The sequence below is a fragment of the Carex rostrata genome, chromosome 8 (assembly GCF_964058835.1).
Source record: "Carex rostrata chromosome 8, lpCarRost1.2, whole genome shotgun sequence".
NCBI classification, from domain to species: domain Eukaryota; kingdom Viridiplantae; phylum Streptophyta; class Magnoliopsida; order Poales; family Cyperaceae; genus Carex; species Carex rostrata.
This window is the reverse complement of record NC_135925.1, coordinates 13,516,234-13,531,671: the sequence shown is the minus strand read 5'-3', so window position 1 is coordinate 13,531,671 and position 15,438 is coordinate 13,516,234. Positions and strand designations below refer to the sequence as shown.

The following is a 15,438-nucleotide window of genomic DNA, read 5'->3' as shown; positions in this document are numbered from 1 at the left end:
TCAGTTATGTAAATTACACAAAAGGTCTTTAGAGTATCAATAATATATTATTCTATATTATTTTGGTCCTTGAGAAGTTTTATTCAATTCCAAATCACTTTTCCAAGCTTCCAAATCCATATCCAGTTATTAATAAATGCTTTGACTCAGATAACTTTATTCCAACTACAAAAAGAGATAATAATCGATAAATACCGCAAGAAGTATAGATAAAAAGTACAACAAGAATAATCCTCCAGGAGGAAAGCACCAAAATGCCCAAAACACCCCTTGAGGATCAAAATTCATAACAACACTGTGGATCTCGGCTTCTATCATTACTGCTTGACCACATTTCTCAACTTACCACTTGTATGTTTCAATGTCCAGCCCATGGAAGCGAGCCTGGAGCTGTCCATTAATTTGCGAGGGTTTCCATCAGGCTTGGTTTTGTCCCGAACAAGGTCTCCTTGGAAACCGACCACCTCCTTGACCAACTCCACTAGGCACTAGCTCCTTTATATACTGTCACCTCAATGCCACTCGAAAAAATTTATGAATTTTGGGTTATATTTTAAATTCTACATGGAGTGATCATGTGGTCAACAGGGGACCAGACCTGCTAATTGTCAAACATTAGTTTTGCACATGCAAGGAATGAAATTTCATGGACATGGTAGCCAACAAATCATCTGATTAGATCTATATCCTCCATTCCCCGTGTTATACCAGAAGATGCAATACTGTGCATACTGACAGATTGCAATTTTAAAAATACAATATTAACTGAGGGGCAAAACAATCAATAAGACTCATGCATAATCAAGGGTGGTGTTAATTATTGGAGTCGGAAAACTTCTTGTGCAACATATTTTCCTATTCCGAGCAACCATTTGGTAGGTGGCATATTGCGAAAGAAAGCTAAACAATATAAAAATTTAACTGCTGGTACAAATAGGCTCAATTACTACTGGAATAATAAATAAATCATCTCACGTACTTGATGTAATTAATTCCACACAACTCATTATTTATCAATTGAGTCTTTCCAAGGATTAGGACTAATTCCAACGGTGTCAGTGAAGCCAAGGGAAGCTAGGCGGCAGTGCACGGCCCAACCCACCAGACCGAGATGCTCCGCAACGAAAACCTTCCCTGATTTGTCAGAGAGGAATGATCCCGTCAAGAAATCTATCGGCGAGGTGTCAGGGGAAGTCAGACACACCGAGAGCGAGAGAGAGAGAGAGAGAGAGAGAGAGACGGGGTTTATGGTTTGGTTTAGGGGTTAATACCTCAATCGAGAGAGCCCATTGAATATTACAAAAAGGAAAATATTACCCAAGCTGGGGTTTATGGTTTAGATCTGGAGCGTCTGATCAGAATCGGGCCAAGCTGGCCCAAAATTGAATGCACATGTCTCCTTTAATATTCGTGCTAAAGCTGATTGTACGGTTCGGATCTAAACTCTAATTTCGGATTTAACTCTCAGTTAAATACTAATTTCCTTTTATAGGCCTTTCCTCGGAAACGCTGCTTTCTATTTTTAACTCAGTTCTCCATTTTTAGAAACGCTACTTCTATTTTTAGAAACCTTTTCTTTATAACCCCCCCAACTTCTTTCTCTTCTCTGATTCTTTCGAGTTCTCCTTCTCTCTCATTCTTCCGGAAACCAAGATAGTTTTTTTTTTTTTAAGAAAAACATGGTCAAGAGAATTGGGATTTTCATCGACATTCCAGATGGAAAGAGGAGCAGAATCGAAGCGGAGGAACATGTAAGTAATTTTGATTAATAATTGAATTTGTAAGATTTTAAGAAGATTACTTTTTTGAAAAACGGTTGGTTTCGTCTTTTCCATTTTTTTTGTTTTCTAAATCTTTTTTCTGACGGAAAATAAAAACTTGCCAAATCAGAATTGACATTCGAGATATATTTTATGAATTGACATTCGAGCTATCAATCTATTACTGATTTTTGTAATTAATTAATTGGCGTTTGTCGGAGATTAGCACCAATTTGTTTTCCTCTCTTTCGAATAGAAACCCGTGATCTTTGCATATTCTTTCTGAAAATGGTTTGCAGGAAATACGAAATTTGAAATTATAAATTTCTTGCATTTTCTTATGTTCAATAATAACAAAAAGGTCTCAGATTTTGTTCCGAGTTCAAATTGCTAAAGAAAAAGATTTTTTTTCTATACACCCTGGTTGAACAAATAAGCTTATGATCTTACTACAATTCCACATGGCTGTCTCCTCATCCACCAAGTTCCTCACTTTGAAACCTCTTTGAACGAGAACGACCGATGCTGCATCGCACTGTTACTCCATGGCTCCCCCATTACAGCACACATCCTTCCATCTCCAATTAGTATATTACAAAATTGGGTAAACAACATTAACTGTTTCCTTAATTACAACCTTATTAAATACTAATATCTCTGTAATATGCTCTGCAGCTGAGTTGTCTGGAGACGGTGTCAGATCTAAAGCAAAAACTAGAAGAAGCAAAGGCCGAAGCTGAATTTTACAAGTTTAGGTGTGAAATCAAGGAGGAGGAGCTAGAAGAACTTCGACGGAGTGAAAAGCAAAAGGTAGAAGAAGCAGAGACAGACGCTGAATTTTACATGTTTAAGTGTGCTGCGAAGGATGAGGATGTAGAAGCAGCAAAGGGTGACGCTGAATATTACAAGTTTAAGTGTGATGCGAAGGATGAGGAGCTAGAGGAGCTTCGACAGAGCGAAAAGCAAAAAGTAGAAGAAGCGAAGGCTGACACTGAATATTACAAGTTCAAGTGTGATGCGAAGGATGAGGAGCTAGAGGAGCTTCGACAGAGCCAAAAAGAGCTACTTGACGAACTAAAGAGAGCCGAGACAAGAGCAAAGCTGCACCAGCGATTGATTGAAGAGCTCCAAATCTTGCTTGACTTGGATGAGCCAAGGAGGCATGCTCCGGCTGCAGGGGCTGTTGGAGAGGCATTCGGCAATTCGGATGAGATTGCGTGTGACCCCGAAATATGGCACCCGTATGGGTCTTTGTGCAGTAGTTGCCGTGACAAAGAGGCTTGCGTGGTTGAACAAATTGTATGTGTAGCCCTGTATTAGTTTATTACAAAATTGGGTAAACAACATTAACTGTTTCCTTAATTACAGCCTTACTAAATACTAATATCTCTGTAATATGCTCTGCAGCTGATTTGTCTGGAGACGGTGTCAGACCTAAAGCAAAACCTAGAAGCAGCGAAGGGTGACACTGAATATTACAAGTTCAGGTCTGATGCGAAGGATGAGGAGCTAGATGAGCTTCGACAGAGCCAAAAAGAGCTACTTGACGAACTAAAGAGAGCCGAGACAAGAGCAAAGCTGCACCAGCGATTGATTGAAGAGCTCCAAATCTTGCTTGACGAGGATGAGCCAAGGAGGCATGCCCCGGCTGCAGGGGCTGTTGGAGAGGCATTCAGCAATTTGGATGAGATTACGTGTGACCCTGAAACATGGCACCCGACAACCGTGTGCAGTCGTTGCCGTGACGAAGAGGCTTGCGTGGTCGTGCTCCCCTGCAACCATCTCTGCCTCTGCGTGGTCTGCGAATTGGAGACTGACAGGTGTCCCGATTGCCGCGCCACAAAGTCAGGAAGTGTTCTGGCTTGATGTGTCAGTGTTGTATGTTTAGTCTGATGTCTTCTCAGTAACTTAAACTGATGTGAAGAAGAGAAAGGGTTTTCCTCTTCTTATTGTTTTCCTTTGTTTTCTGGTCAATATGGCAATTTTTATGTTATTAATTGGTAGGTGATGGTTGGGTTAATTAGTACTCTGATATTACGTTGCTGAATTTTGGGTGATATTGTGTTGTGCACTGATTTTACATTATATATGAATTATGAATTTATGATGTTTTGACTTCTGAAAAGATTATTTTGGTGACGTAAGATCATAATTGAAATGCATTTAATATATTTTGAAGAAGATAAAAAGCACACGCACACAATGCACATCAAAATAAGCTCTATAATAAAGTACTTACAGGTGGCAACATAAGATCTTTGGGTTTGCTTGAATGGTTGATTTTGGACACAGTTTTGTTGTGCTAAGTTTCTGTTACTTGTACTGGTATTAGATATAGGTTGATGGTTAGTTGCTGTGGCATACATGTGTCAGTGTCTCTCAGGATTTTGTGAAATTTAAGTGTGAACTTAGTTGTAGATCATGAGAAAACATGAAAAAAAAATGCCTTGGTTGTACATCATGAGAAAGCATGAAAAATACTTAGTTGTATAGCTACCTTTATACCAAACTTGGGATGAATATTTTTTGTGTAAGCCTCACCTGTACCAGCAACTGGATGTGTACTGGTACAGTACTCAGTTTGCCAAGATGGGTCTGAAACTTTCCATAAGCTCCAGGGTTTGACTTGTAAATACGTATTAAGCCTTGTTGGGGGGACTAGACTACAAATTTACAGTTTAAATAGGTCAGGCTGGGCAGTTTTTATTAAATTTGTTCTGGGCAAAAATAAAGGTTGCAATCATTGTTGTCAGTTCTGTTTTCTTTTCTCATTTTTTCTTCTTTGAGTCTGAAATCAGTGTATATGTTAGTGTTCTTTGTTTTCACACCTCCTAGTTCTGGTGAGTGGAACTGGCAACCGGCATCAAGGAGCATGAACCAGTCCATAATACCTATGCATATCATATCATTATATTGTGGTTTGTTATGTACCTCTGTGTGTGTATGGTCTAGTAATAGAAACGCATATCATTATACCACTTTTCATGAAATTGAAACTTATCCCAACCCCACTGATGTGTATGTGAAAATTGTAATTTATGTGGGTTATTTTGATAAGTGTGACTCTTAGGTCATTTTTGAAATAGATCATGTTTATTGGTAATTTATTTATTGTTTCTTGCGAACGAGAGAGGTTTTGTGATTTTTTATACCGATGGATAAGTATAATAAAGTAATCCTAGCTTAGGCTGATAGCCATCTGTCCAAATCTTTGACTTATTTCATTTTTGAAATGTTGAATGACTCGTTTTTATTCGATTTGGGAAGAATGCATGTCTTACGCATTAGCTTAGACAGGTATTTTATCTTTATTAGGAATTTCGTTTGTTCTTACCATAACCATACGTTAGTGTTCATCGTTAGTAATGAGAAACATTTAAAGATCAATAATTACCCAAAGATCAATAAACTAGTCAATCCGTGCTAAATTGCGCCCATCGTTTCACACTTTTCAGTTAAACTAGTCAATCCGTGCTAAATTGCACCCATCGTTTCAGACTTTTCAGTTAAACTAGTCAATCCGTGCTAAATTGCACCCATCGTTTCACACTTTTCAGTTAAACTAGTCAATCCGTGCTAGTTTATATAAACAAGTAAATAAAAACAATAATAATTCAACACACGAAGAAATGAATATGTAAATTACAAAGTCTTTAGAGCATCAATCATTTATTATTTTGATCCTTACAAATTTTATATAATTCCAAATCACTTCTCAAACTTTCCAAATCCAGTAAAATTCATATGTAAATGCTTTGACTTAGATAACTTTATTCCAACTACAAAAAGAGAGAATAATTGATAAATACCTCAAGAAGTACAGATGAGAAGTACAACAAGAATAATCCACCAGGAGGGAAGCTCCAAAATTAATAAAAACACACGACCTCCGGTTCTATCATTAGTGCTTGACCACGTTCTCAACGTACCACTTGTATGTTTCAACAAGCCCGTCCCTTAGTGGAACTTTCGGGGTCCAGCCCAGGGAAGCGAGCCTGGAGCTGTCCATTAATTTGCGAGGGGTTCCATCAGGCTTGGTTTTGTCCCAAACAAGCTCTCCTTGGAAACCAACCACTTCCTTGACCAACTCCGCTAGCTCCTTTATTGTCACCTCAATGCCACTCCCCACATTAACATGCTCTAGCCCAGAGTAACTGTAAAATCCCACAAGTTGATCAAAATAAATTATGAATTTTGGGTTATATTACCATGCAGCGCTAATTGTCAAACATCAGTTTTGCACATGCCAGGAAAGAAATTTCATGGACATGTAGCCAACAAATCATCTGATTAGATCTATATCCTCCATTCCCCATGTTATCCCAAAAGATGCAATACTGTGCATACTGACAAATTGTAATTTTACAATACAATATTAACCGACGAGCAAAAAAATCAATAAGACTCATGCATAATTGGTACTTGAATGATGTTACTATTTTGGAGGGCTTTAAACTCTTTGTTTGTATAGCTACCTCCAACAACATAAAACAATCCGATAACATTACCATGCATACCAGTAAAATAATAGCACTAAATATAGAGACATATACCTGTCCATCAAGAACACACAAGCATCGGCGAGGTCGTCTACATGGAGAAACTCCCTTAGAGGTGAGCCGGTGCCCCACACCACCACCTCCTTTGCACCATTCACCTTTGCCTCATGAAACCGTCTGATAAGTGCTGGCAGCACATGTGAGTTCTCAGGGTGGAAGTTATCCCTTGGTCCGTAAAGGTTTGTCGGCATGGCTGAGATAGCATCAAGCCCGTGCTGGAGCCGGTATGCCTGGCACATTTTGATACCTGCAATTTTGGCTACTGCATACCTGGAATCATAAAGGGCAGTGTTAATATTTTGTAGTGCTCATTGGAGTCGGAAAACTTCTCTTAAAAACATATTTTCCTATTCCAAGCCCCCATTTGTTAGGTAGCAATTGCGAAAGAAAGCTAAACAATAAAAAAAATTTAACTGCTGGTCCACATAGCTCAATTACTACTGGAAGAAAAATCATCTCAAGTACTTGATGTAATTAATTCCACACAACTCATAATTTATCAATTGGGCCTTTCCAAGGGTTACGACTGATTCCATCTGTAATCGTTTGGCAAACTCAAAGAATACTTTATGATACTTGAGCAAAGCCACTACAAGAAAAATTATAAAATTGAATCCAAAGGGTCATACACCACAGATAAAAACAGACTCCAACCAAAATGAATATTTGTTCTCCTTGGATTATTTTCCATACCAAACTAAAAATATCATAAGACCATCAGAAAACCACGATTTCAACCCACTATAGATATCTGTAATTCAACAAAATATTATTGCCTCAGTTGCCTGGTATACTTTCAGTGCTGAGTTTCAGTATAACAATGTATTTTGCTAGGTTGTAACTTTTCATGGTTTTGCCACTTTTTCATTTTGCATAGTCAATAGAAAACCTCAGTGTTCATTGGGGGGGGGGGGGGGGGGGGGCTTGAGTGGGTCTGAGTGGAGCATTACCATTCATTGGTGGGCTCGAGTGGGCCTGTGAGGAGTGCCTCCTCGGTAATTGGTTGTGGGGCCATCTTCGGGTAGATGCATGAGGAGCCTAGGAAGAGGAGCTTTTTCACAGAGCCACATTTTAGAGCTGCATCAATAATGTTTGTTTGAATTTGGAGGTTGCATGCAATGAAATCGGCTGGATATGTAGAGTTTGCATGGATGCCTCCAACCTTTGAAACAGATTGAACAGAAATGACAATGAAATTACCAATAATCTTTAATTGGAGGTTTATAGCATTTTAATTTGGGGTGTCTAGCATTTTTTTAATTACAGCACATTACACTAGGTTGGTCAAAACCAAGTTGTCCTACTTTTTCCGAGCATACAAAATTTCAATTAGTACACAAGCAACCAACTTTTTTAAAGGATTACTTCTTGAATAATGGATAGTTTTTCTAAACATCCATTAGGTCAAGTTCATTAATGAAAAATTGGAAAATTTTGGATATCCGGACGGCTCAGCTACTACATGTACCAAATGATTCATTTTTATCTAATTCAAATAAGCTATACTCTGGTTCTAATTTTAACAGTTAAGCACAGACCTTTGCGGCAGCGACAATGACATAGCGGGGCCGCTCAGAGGAAAAGAAGTCTTCGACAGCAGCCTGACGTGTCAGGTCCAGCTCTGTTCGAGATTTGACGACGATGTCAGTGAAGCCAAGGGAGGCTAGGCGGCGGTGCACGGCCGATCCCACCAGACCGAGATGCCCCGCGACGAAAATTTTTCCTGATTTGTCAGAGAGGAATGTTCCCGTCGAGAAATCTGCAAGTTGTCAGGGGAAGTCAGACAGAGCGAGAGTGAGAGAGAGAGAGAGAGACGGGGTTTATGGTTTAGGGGTTAATACCTGAATCGAGAGAGCCCATTGAAGAAGAGAGAGAAAGAGAGAGAGAGAGATCTCGGTGTGGAAGTGGTGGAACTGGTTGCGTTTACTTTTTTGGCTTATATGAAGGTACAGTGGGAAGATTTGTCAGAAGAACCCTCGACTAGCTGATAAATTGTTGACTGAGGGGCTCTGTTCTCTACTTCTCTTTATCACTATTTATTAGAGCGATGAATTTGACACAAAGACATCTGCAACTTTTTCCGTTGCAAAGTATAAATATTTTACAATTGCATAATGTGATCATTAAGTGTCAGGGTTGTAAAATCTAGTTTTGTTCATGCATATGAAAAGCCACTGTGTTTTACATGTGCGGTATGCTCGTATATGCATATTTGTATGTAAAAGTACATATGCAGTTTTACAATACTTTGTTAAAGAAATATAGATAAAATAAAACTAATTTATATCTAAAAACTTGTTTAGTCCAGTGATTTGTGTTCTTTACCATAATATAAAGATTATAGATTTTAATTTTCTCTGCAAAATAATTTTTAGATTTTTTTCAAATCTACATAAAATGTATATGTACTCGTATATTTAAAACTGCATGAACTTGATTGTATGAGATTTTATATGTAGAAAATCACTGACTAGGTATATATGGCCGCATATGTGAGTCAGACGGCTACATTTTACAACAGAGATAAGTGCTAAATTATTAAAATAAGATATAAATAAAAGACTGATAGATTATGTCATGATATTCCAATATATATAGGGTCCGGCTAATTTGCTGCCGGCGGTGCTGCCGCCTTTTTATTATTTTGTGATGTCCAAACAATAAATCCAAACCGTTAGATGTTTAATCTATATTGTAATCTACTTGGAGACCAAATTTTACATTTTTTGGAATTTTTTTACTATTTATTAAGCTAGTTTGAAAATCGCTATTTTCAGTAAATTTCTGCAGCATTGAAATAAGCGGTTTTCAAACCAGCTTAATAAATAGTAAAAAAATTCCAAAAAATGTAAAATTTGGTCTCCAAGTAGATTATAATATAGATTAAACATCTAACGGTTTGGATTTGTTGTTTGGACATCACAAAATAAAAAAAAAGGCGGCAGCACCGCCGGCAGCAAATTAGCCATAGCCTATATATATATATATATATATAGATAGGCTACGGTGAGCCATGAAGTAAAATGAGATCGTGCTTCATGACACTATATTTTTATTTTGAAAATCCAAACGACCGAATTCGAACCGCTCAACATGATCTCCATATTGAAATGTGCTTGGAGACCAAATTTTACATTTTTTTGGAATTTTTTTACTATATTAAGCAATTTTGAAAATTGCTGATCCGGTAGTCCTGAAATTTTTATTGTTTTTACTGTTCACAGCAAAACAACAATTTTCAAATTGCTTAATAAATAGTAAAAAAATTCCAAAAAATGTAAAATTTGGTCTCCAAGCACATTTCAATATGGAGATCACATCTAATGGTTCGGATCGATCGTTTGGACTTTCAAAATGAAAATACGGCGTGGAGTACAAACGCGTTTTACTCCATGACTCACCGTAGCTCATCTCTCTCTCTTTATATATATAGAGTCCGGCTAATGTCATAACGATATAATTTCAGCCTAAGTTATAACGAGTCAGTTTTTGAGATTTCAAAATCCGAACAATCGATCCGAACCGCTCAACATGATCTTCATATTCAAATGTGCTTGGAGTTCAAATTTTATATTTTTTGAGATATTTTTTACAATTTTTTAAGATAGATACAAAATCATTGTTTTCAGATCATTCTCGGCCATTCAAAATAGTGATTTTGTACCTATTTTAAAAAATAGTAAAAAAATCTCAAAAACTATAAAATTTGGTCTCCTAGCACATTTGAATATGGAGATCGTGATGAGCGGTTCGGATCAACTATTCGGATTTTGAAATCTCAAAAACTGACTCGTTATAACTTAGACTGAAATTATAACGTTATGACATTAGCCGGACTCTCTCTCTCTATATATATAAAAGGAGAGGTTAAATGCTTCAATTTCTCGTGCTAAAAAGAAGTTATTCACTTTTTAGTTTTTATACTATCGAGATGTTTTTTCTAGCAATACTAAGAAAAATGTAGAACTTAGATGACAACATAAAATCCTCAAATTGATCTGAATTATTTTGATTCCATTATATTATATCATAATAAATAGTAGCATAAGTTATGAACTAATCAATACGTTATAATATTTGTTATGATTGGAACAACCGTTGTTTAAAGTTAAATATAAACAAATGTTAAAATGGTGTAAAATGATTTTCATAATTTCTCTCAAAAAATATGGTGTAAAATGTTGACCTATGCATTACTTTAAGATCTCAAGGCTTAAAAGAATTACATTAGAGATGAAAAAAATTACATTAGAGATAATTGAAGGACATATGCGCAATTCGACATAAACTTACAAAGGTACGTGCGTATATTAAATACTATATTAAGGGCTGATGCTAATTTTTTTTCTTAATTTCAGTTTTGCCCTCAATTAATAACTTCTTATTTTGAAATCATCAAATTGTGCTCTCCCTTAATCAGTCAAAATTAATTGCCACGAAACATGGTCCATGTTGCTATATATATCTAAAGCAACAAAATATGTAAGTACATCATACACCAAATACGATTAAAACCAAATTTAAAGAAATGTATTTGATTTTTGAGAAGTTTAAAATGTACTATTGGTTTTGTGCTCCAATTATATCCCACGTCTCTATTTTCGTTTACAAAGTTCAAACAATCGATTCGAACCGCTCAACATGATATACATACTAAAATGTGCTTAAAGACCAAATTTTATATTTTTTGGAATTTTTTTAGATAGGTACAAAATCACTGCATCTGAACCATCCAAAAGCAGTGATTTTGTACCTATCTAAAAAATTAGTAAATTTTTTTAAAAAATATATAAAATATGGTCTCTAAGCACATTTTAATATGTATATCATGTTGAGCGGTTCTGATCGATTGTTTGAACTTTGTAAACAGAGATAGAGACGTGGGGTTGATTGGAGCACAAAACCAATGGTGCATTTTAACCCTCTTCTTGATTTTTTTTTAAACAATTATTGCAATCAAACTTAGATTTTTCACCTTGAGTGCACCTCTAGAAAGGAATAAAATGTTAAAGTATCTTTGAAGAAAGTTATCATTAAGGAATAATTTTTGTTATTTAATAATTTATAGGCACCGTGTAACTTATTTTCCAACAAAAAACCATAAAAAATTAAATACTGTTGAAATTCTCTAATTTGTGTTACTACATAGATTCTCTTGAAAAGTTGGTCTCGATTTTCATATGCTCTACAGAACATACCATGTTAATCCTTGGCAAATTAATTTTCTTGCTTGATTCTAGAATTTTGCTATAAATTCATCACTAGTATATTGGGATATGTTTTTTTTTTTTTTTCATAAAATATGAGACCAGTGCTTATCTAGTAATTGTGAAGAAAGTACTTCCTTTACTACGACAATTTATTTAGACCGACTCAGAGAGAGCACAATTTGTCGGAGTCAAATAAGTATTATTTGAGGACAAAATTGAGATTTGGAAAAATAAATAAAAAATAAGTGCGCCCCACTTACGAAGCTGGCTTCATCGAGATCGGAGACTAGAGTTGACAATGGAGATAGTTTATAATAGAGAGCATCTCTTAGCTCAGCAAATAAAGCAAGCATTCAATGAGTGCATCCCACGTTGACAATGGAGAGGAGAGTAAATGAAGCGCATTTCTTTATTCGCAAATAAAGCAAACAATGAGTACATCCCAAGAAAATTCGTTGACAAATAATTAAAACTGGATATTTGGGCTTTAGTAGGAGAACTTTCTGATCAAAGCCCAGCCCAGCCCATTAGCTGCTATTGACCCTTTTGTCCTTGCACTGGCTCGGCCTGGATCAAGGAGTCCATTATCCATATCCGGTATGGTAACAGAATATTTATGTTTGTACTGGGATCGTCCAATCAGAATCCAGGCCGATCCGATCCGATATGGATGCACAGGATCTCTTTAATATTCGTGTGAATTCTGATGTTTGTAAATAACGACACGTGTATTGATTAAAAAACTAATTTCTCGGGATATACACCCAGAGAAGGAAAGAGACGCAGTGGTTGGGAAAAATGACTGGGAGCCAAGCGCTCACTTCTGTGTGTACCAAATCCAGTCGCTCCTTCTCTCTGCTCCCACCTTTTATATCCTCCTCCAATCCCCACCGTCGAATCTCTCCCCAGATTCGCACGATAACGGTCAGGATGTCTTCTTCCCACCCTGCCTCTTCCTCCGCCTCTACCGCCTCCTCCGCCATCGATTTTCTCACTCTCTGCCACCGCCTCAAGGTCTCTCTCTCTCTCCCTTCGTTGTCTCTTAAGTAGCAGTGTATTTGTCGTTGATTGAATAATTCCTGATAAAGTTCGATTGTCGAATGAGGAAATGAGAGGAACTATCGAAAATATTCCAGAGCAACTGTAGGATATATTAGGTATGATATGAAGGTTGGAGCATACATTCTCTGGAAAGTATGGGACTTACTAGTTTTACTGAGAAATAGAGCACGATCCAGGATATATAAATGAACAAAAAAAATATATCATTACCGAATCTTAGTGCATTTTGGTACTGCGTAGGATAATTAAAGGACCTGTTTTGATCTTCTCTAGCACATGATATTGATCTCATACAGACGACGAAAAGAACAGGTTGGGTTAATAGAGGTGTGAAGGGGCCAGAATCAATTGCTGACCACATGTACCGCATGGGTGTCATGGCTCTTGTAGCTCCTGACATTCCTGGAATCGACCGTGACAGGTTTTTTTTTTCTTTGTTTTTATTTCTTTTCCAAGAGAAATATTTGTCACTTCTGAGAGATTCATCTATACTTGTAAAACTTCTGATTTGTTCATCTTTTGATTGTTTCATATGTGATTAGGTGCATCAAGATGGCTTTGGTGCATGACATTGCTGAAGGTCAGTCCTCTTTTTTGAGCTTTTTATCAATGATTAATTTGCTGGTTTAATTTTGCTCAATTCTTTTGACTTTAGTGGTGTTAATTAGGTATTTGGGGCCATTTTGTGTAAACTTGAGAAAGCTTTCATAAAAAAGAAGGAAGATCTAAGTCGATGCTTAGTTTATAATGGTTGATTAGTTGATTTACATACAGCTAATTGGGCTTTAAATTCCACATGTATATAGCCTATAATTCAGACTGGTTATCACATACAGCTGAAATTCAGTTGAAGTATCAATTTGTGTGATGCCCATTATTTGCAATTGATCAGGGGTTACACTCTTTTGCTAAATCTTACAATTCGAGATGCATATGATTTAATAAATGCAGCTATTGTGGGTGATATCACTCCTGCTGATGGTGTGCCCAAATCGGAAAAAAGCCGCATGGAGAGAGAAGCACTTGACCATATGTGTACATTGCTTGGTGAACCTTCTAGAGGTATATTATATAATATACAAATGTCTGAAATGGTCAGTGTTAGTTAAACCTAGTTATAGGTGCATGATGAGTAGGAAAAGTGGAAATTGAATGGCACATAGAGGACGCTATAGAAAATGGAGCAATGTTTAAAAATCCAATGAAAAGCTTTGCAAATACTGTGACATGCTGCTCAATGATGTTGTCGCATATAATTATCTATGATTGTTTCCGTAATTATTATTTCTTGTATTAATAATCTGATAATAATTTGTATCACTGAAGGTTTTTGTTAATTCATTTCAAATTCTCTTGTAGCCAAAGAAATACACGAGCTATGGATGGAATACGAAGAGAATTCTTCTCCTGAAGCTAAGATTGTCAAGGATTTTGACAAGGTATGTTTTTCTTCATTTGTTCAATCAGTTATTTTTTCATTCTGAAATTGTCAGGCACCTACTAGAATCTTTGTCAGAATTTTAATTAGAACTGGTAATCTGAAAGTTTGGTGCTTAAAGTTGAGCACAAGTAAGCCTCAATAAGACTCACAGTTCAGCATATCTACCACAATTTTACTAGAATTTCCTCAGTTGACCTGATGTTGAGAAATTGTGCCCACAGTTTTAGCAATTTTACTAGAATTTTACTAGAATTTCCTCAGTTGACCACAATTTTAGCAATTTTGCTTTCATCTGCAATTTAAGCAAACAAGGCACTGAAAAATGTAAGACTCGGTATTTGAGAAGAACTATAAGAACTTGGGACCTTTTGGCAGCATAGGTTGTGAAAGTAGATACCAGCAGAGCATGGCAGTTTTTATTAAACATCTCTAATATTTAATTATAGTTGGTGGAAATCTTTGCAATCATCATCATGGTTATTTGCCCTATAAGAGTTACTTATTTATGAATAAGTGATATTCGAATCTGGGTATGATTATATGTCAATGGTGTCATCTATATTTTATGAATTGTTTGGATTTAATCTGAACTTAGAGGAATTTCCAGGTCGAGATGATTCTTCAAGCGCTGGAATATGAAAATGGTAATCCTTTACTTAGCTTTACTGATATCTTCATCAATCCGTGTTGTTCTTTAGTTCCTGCTGGAACAATTGTTTCTGTGTTCAGCATTAAATGGGGAATCCAGGATCTTTAAATTAAAATGTGGCACACAGGGGTTCTGCAAATCAACTTTATTGAACATATTATGATCTTTTTTTCCCAGAACAAGGGCATGACCTGGAAGAATTTTTCCAATCAACAGCAGGTACAGGCATTTCTATACATCAGCATTTGAGTCTTAATACAAAGTTTGAAGCATCATAAAAAAAAAAAAAAAAAACACAAACTGAATGTAACACAGAAATTCTTCTGTTACCTGTGATCCTTAATTTGAAAGCAGAGTGATTTGTTTGTCTATATGTTATCTTCAGGAAAATTTCAGACAGATGTAGGGAAGGCTTGGGCAGCTGAGGTTGTTTCGCGAAGAAAGCAAAATAAACACTGACGAATTCTTAAAATTCTTTTATTTTCACATTTTTAGTTCCATTTTTTTTTTCCAACATTTTGTCTAACCAAATTTGTCATGCTTCATACATCTAGGTGTTAGCTGTTGGGTTAAAAAAAAGGGTTGCCTTTAGCATTTCTATTTGGCACTGTTTATTTGTTGTTTTTGTTGGGAAACGTGTAGAACTTAATGCTGAGATTGTTTTTCTGTTTTGGGAAGCCTATTTAGGTGCACTGAGAGGTGTAATAAGCTTCTATTTTTGCGATTTATCAGTTCATGATGTATTGTTGCCTTGTTA

General features: G+C 36.3%; 3 protein-coding genes across 5 annotated transcripts; 2 read left to right on the top strand and 1 right to left on the bottom strand.

Annotated features, from left to right (window-relative positions):
- Positions 1 to 135: 135 nt before the first annotated feature.
- On the bottom strand, positions 136 to 8,308 carry LOC144558110 (putative GDP-L-fucose synthase 1). 3 transcript variants are annotated; one of them, XM_078306840.1, is made up of 6 exons: positions 8,161 to 8,308; positions 7,858 to 8,078; positions 7,270 to 7,481; positions 6,314 to 6,589; positions 5,686 to 5,914; positions 136 to 341 (listed from the first exon to the last, which is right to left on the bottom strand). In XM_078306840.1, the coding sequence occupies exons 1-6, from the start codon at positions 8,177 to 8,179 to the stop codon at positions 318 to 320; spliced, it is 981 nt and encodes a 326-aa protein (XP_078162966.1). In that variant the 5' UTR covers positions 8,180 to 8,308; the 3' UTR covers positions 136 to 317. The 3 variants fall into 3 exon arrangements, with proteins under 3 accessions (XP_078162966.1, XP_078162965.1, XP_078162967.1); XM_078306839.1 differs by lacking the exon at positions 136 to 341 and having other exon boundaries at positions 5,371 to 5,914; XM_078306841.1 differs by lacking the exon at positions 136 to 341 and having other exon boundaries at positions 5,371 to 5,914; positions 7,858 to 8,067; positions 8,162 to 8,194.
- Positions 1,533 to 3,872, top strand: LOC144557940 (uncharacterized). Its single transcript, XM_078306612.1, has 3 exons — positions 1,533 to 1,751; positions 2,436 to 3,059; positions 3,168 to 3,872. Exons 1-3 carry the CDS (start codon positions 1,680 to 1,682, stop codon positions 3,624 to 3,626), a joined length of 1,155 nt encoding a protein of 384 aa, XP_078162738.1. The 5' UTR covers positions 1,533 to 1,679; the 3' UTR covers positions 3,627 to 3,872.
- Positions 8,309 to 12,255: 3,947 nt separating the features above from the next.
- Positions 12,256 to 15,438, top strand: LOC144557931 (uncharacterized). The gene is made up of 8 exons (XM_078306600.1): positions 12,256 to 12,543; positions 12,888 to 13,012; positions 13,134 to 13,171; positions 13,543 to 13,653; positions 13,951 to 14,030; positions 14,640 to 14,676; positions 14,859 to 14,900; positions 15,067 to 15,438. The coding sequence occupies exons 1-8, from the start codon at positions 12,328 to 12,330 to the stop codon at positions 15,138 to 15,140; spliced, it is 723 nt and encodes a 240-aa protein (XP_078162726.1). The 5' UTR covers positions 12,256 to 12,327; the 3' UTR covers positions 15,141 to 15,438.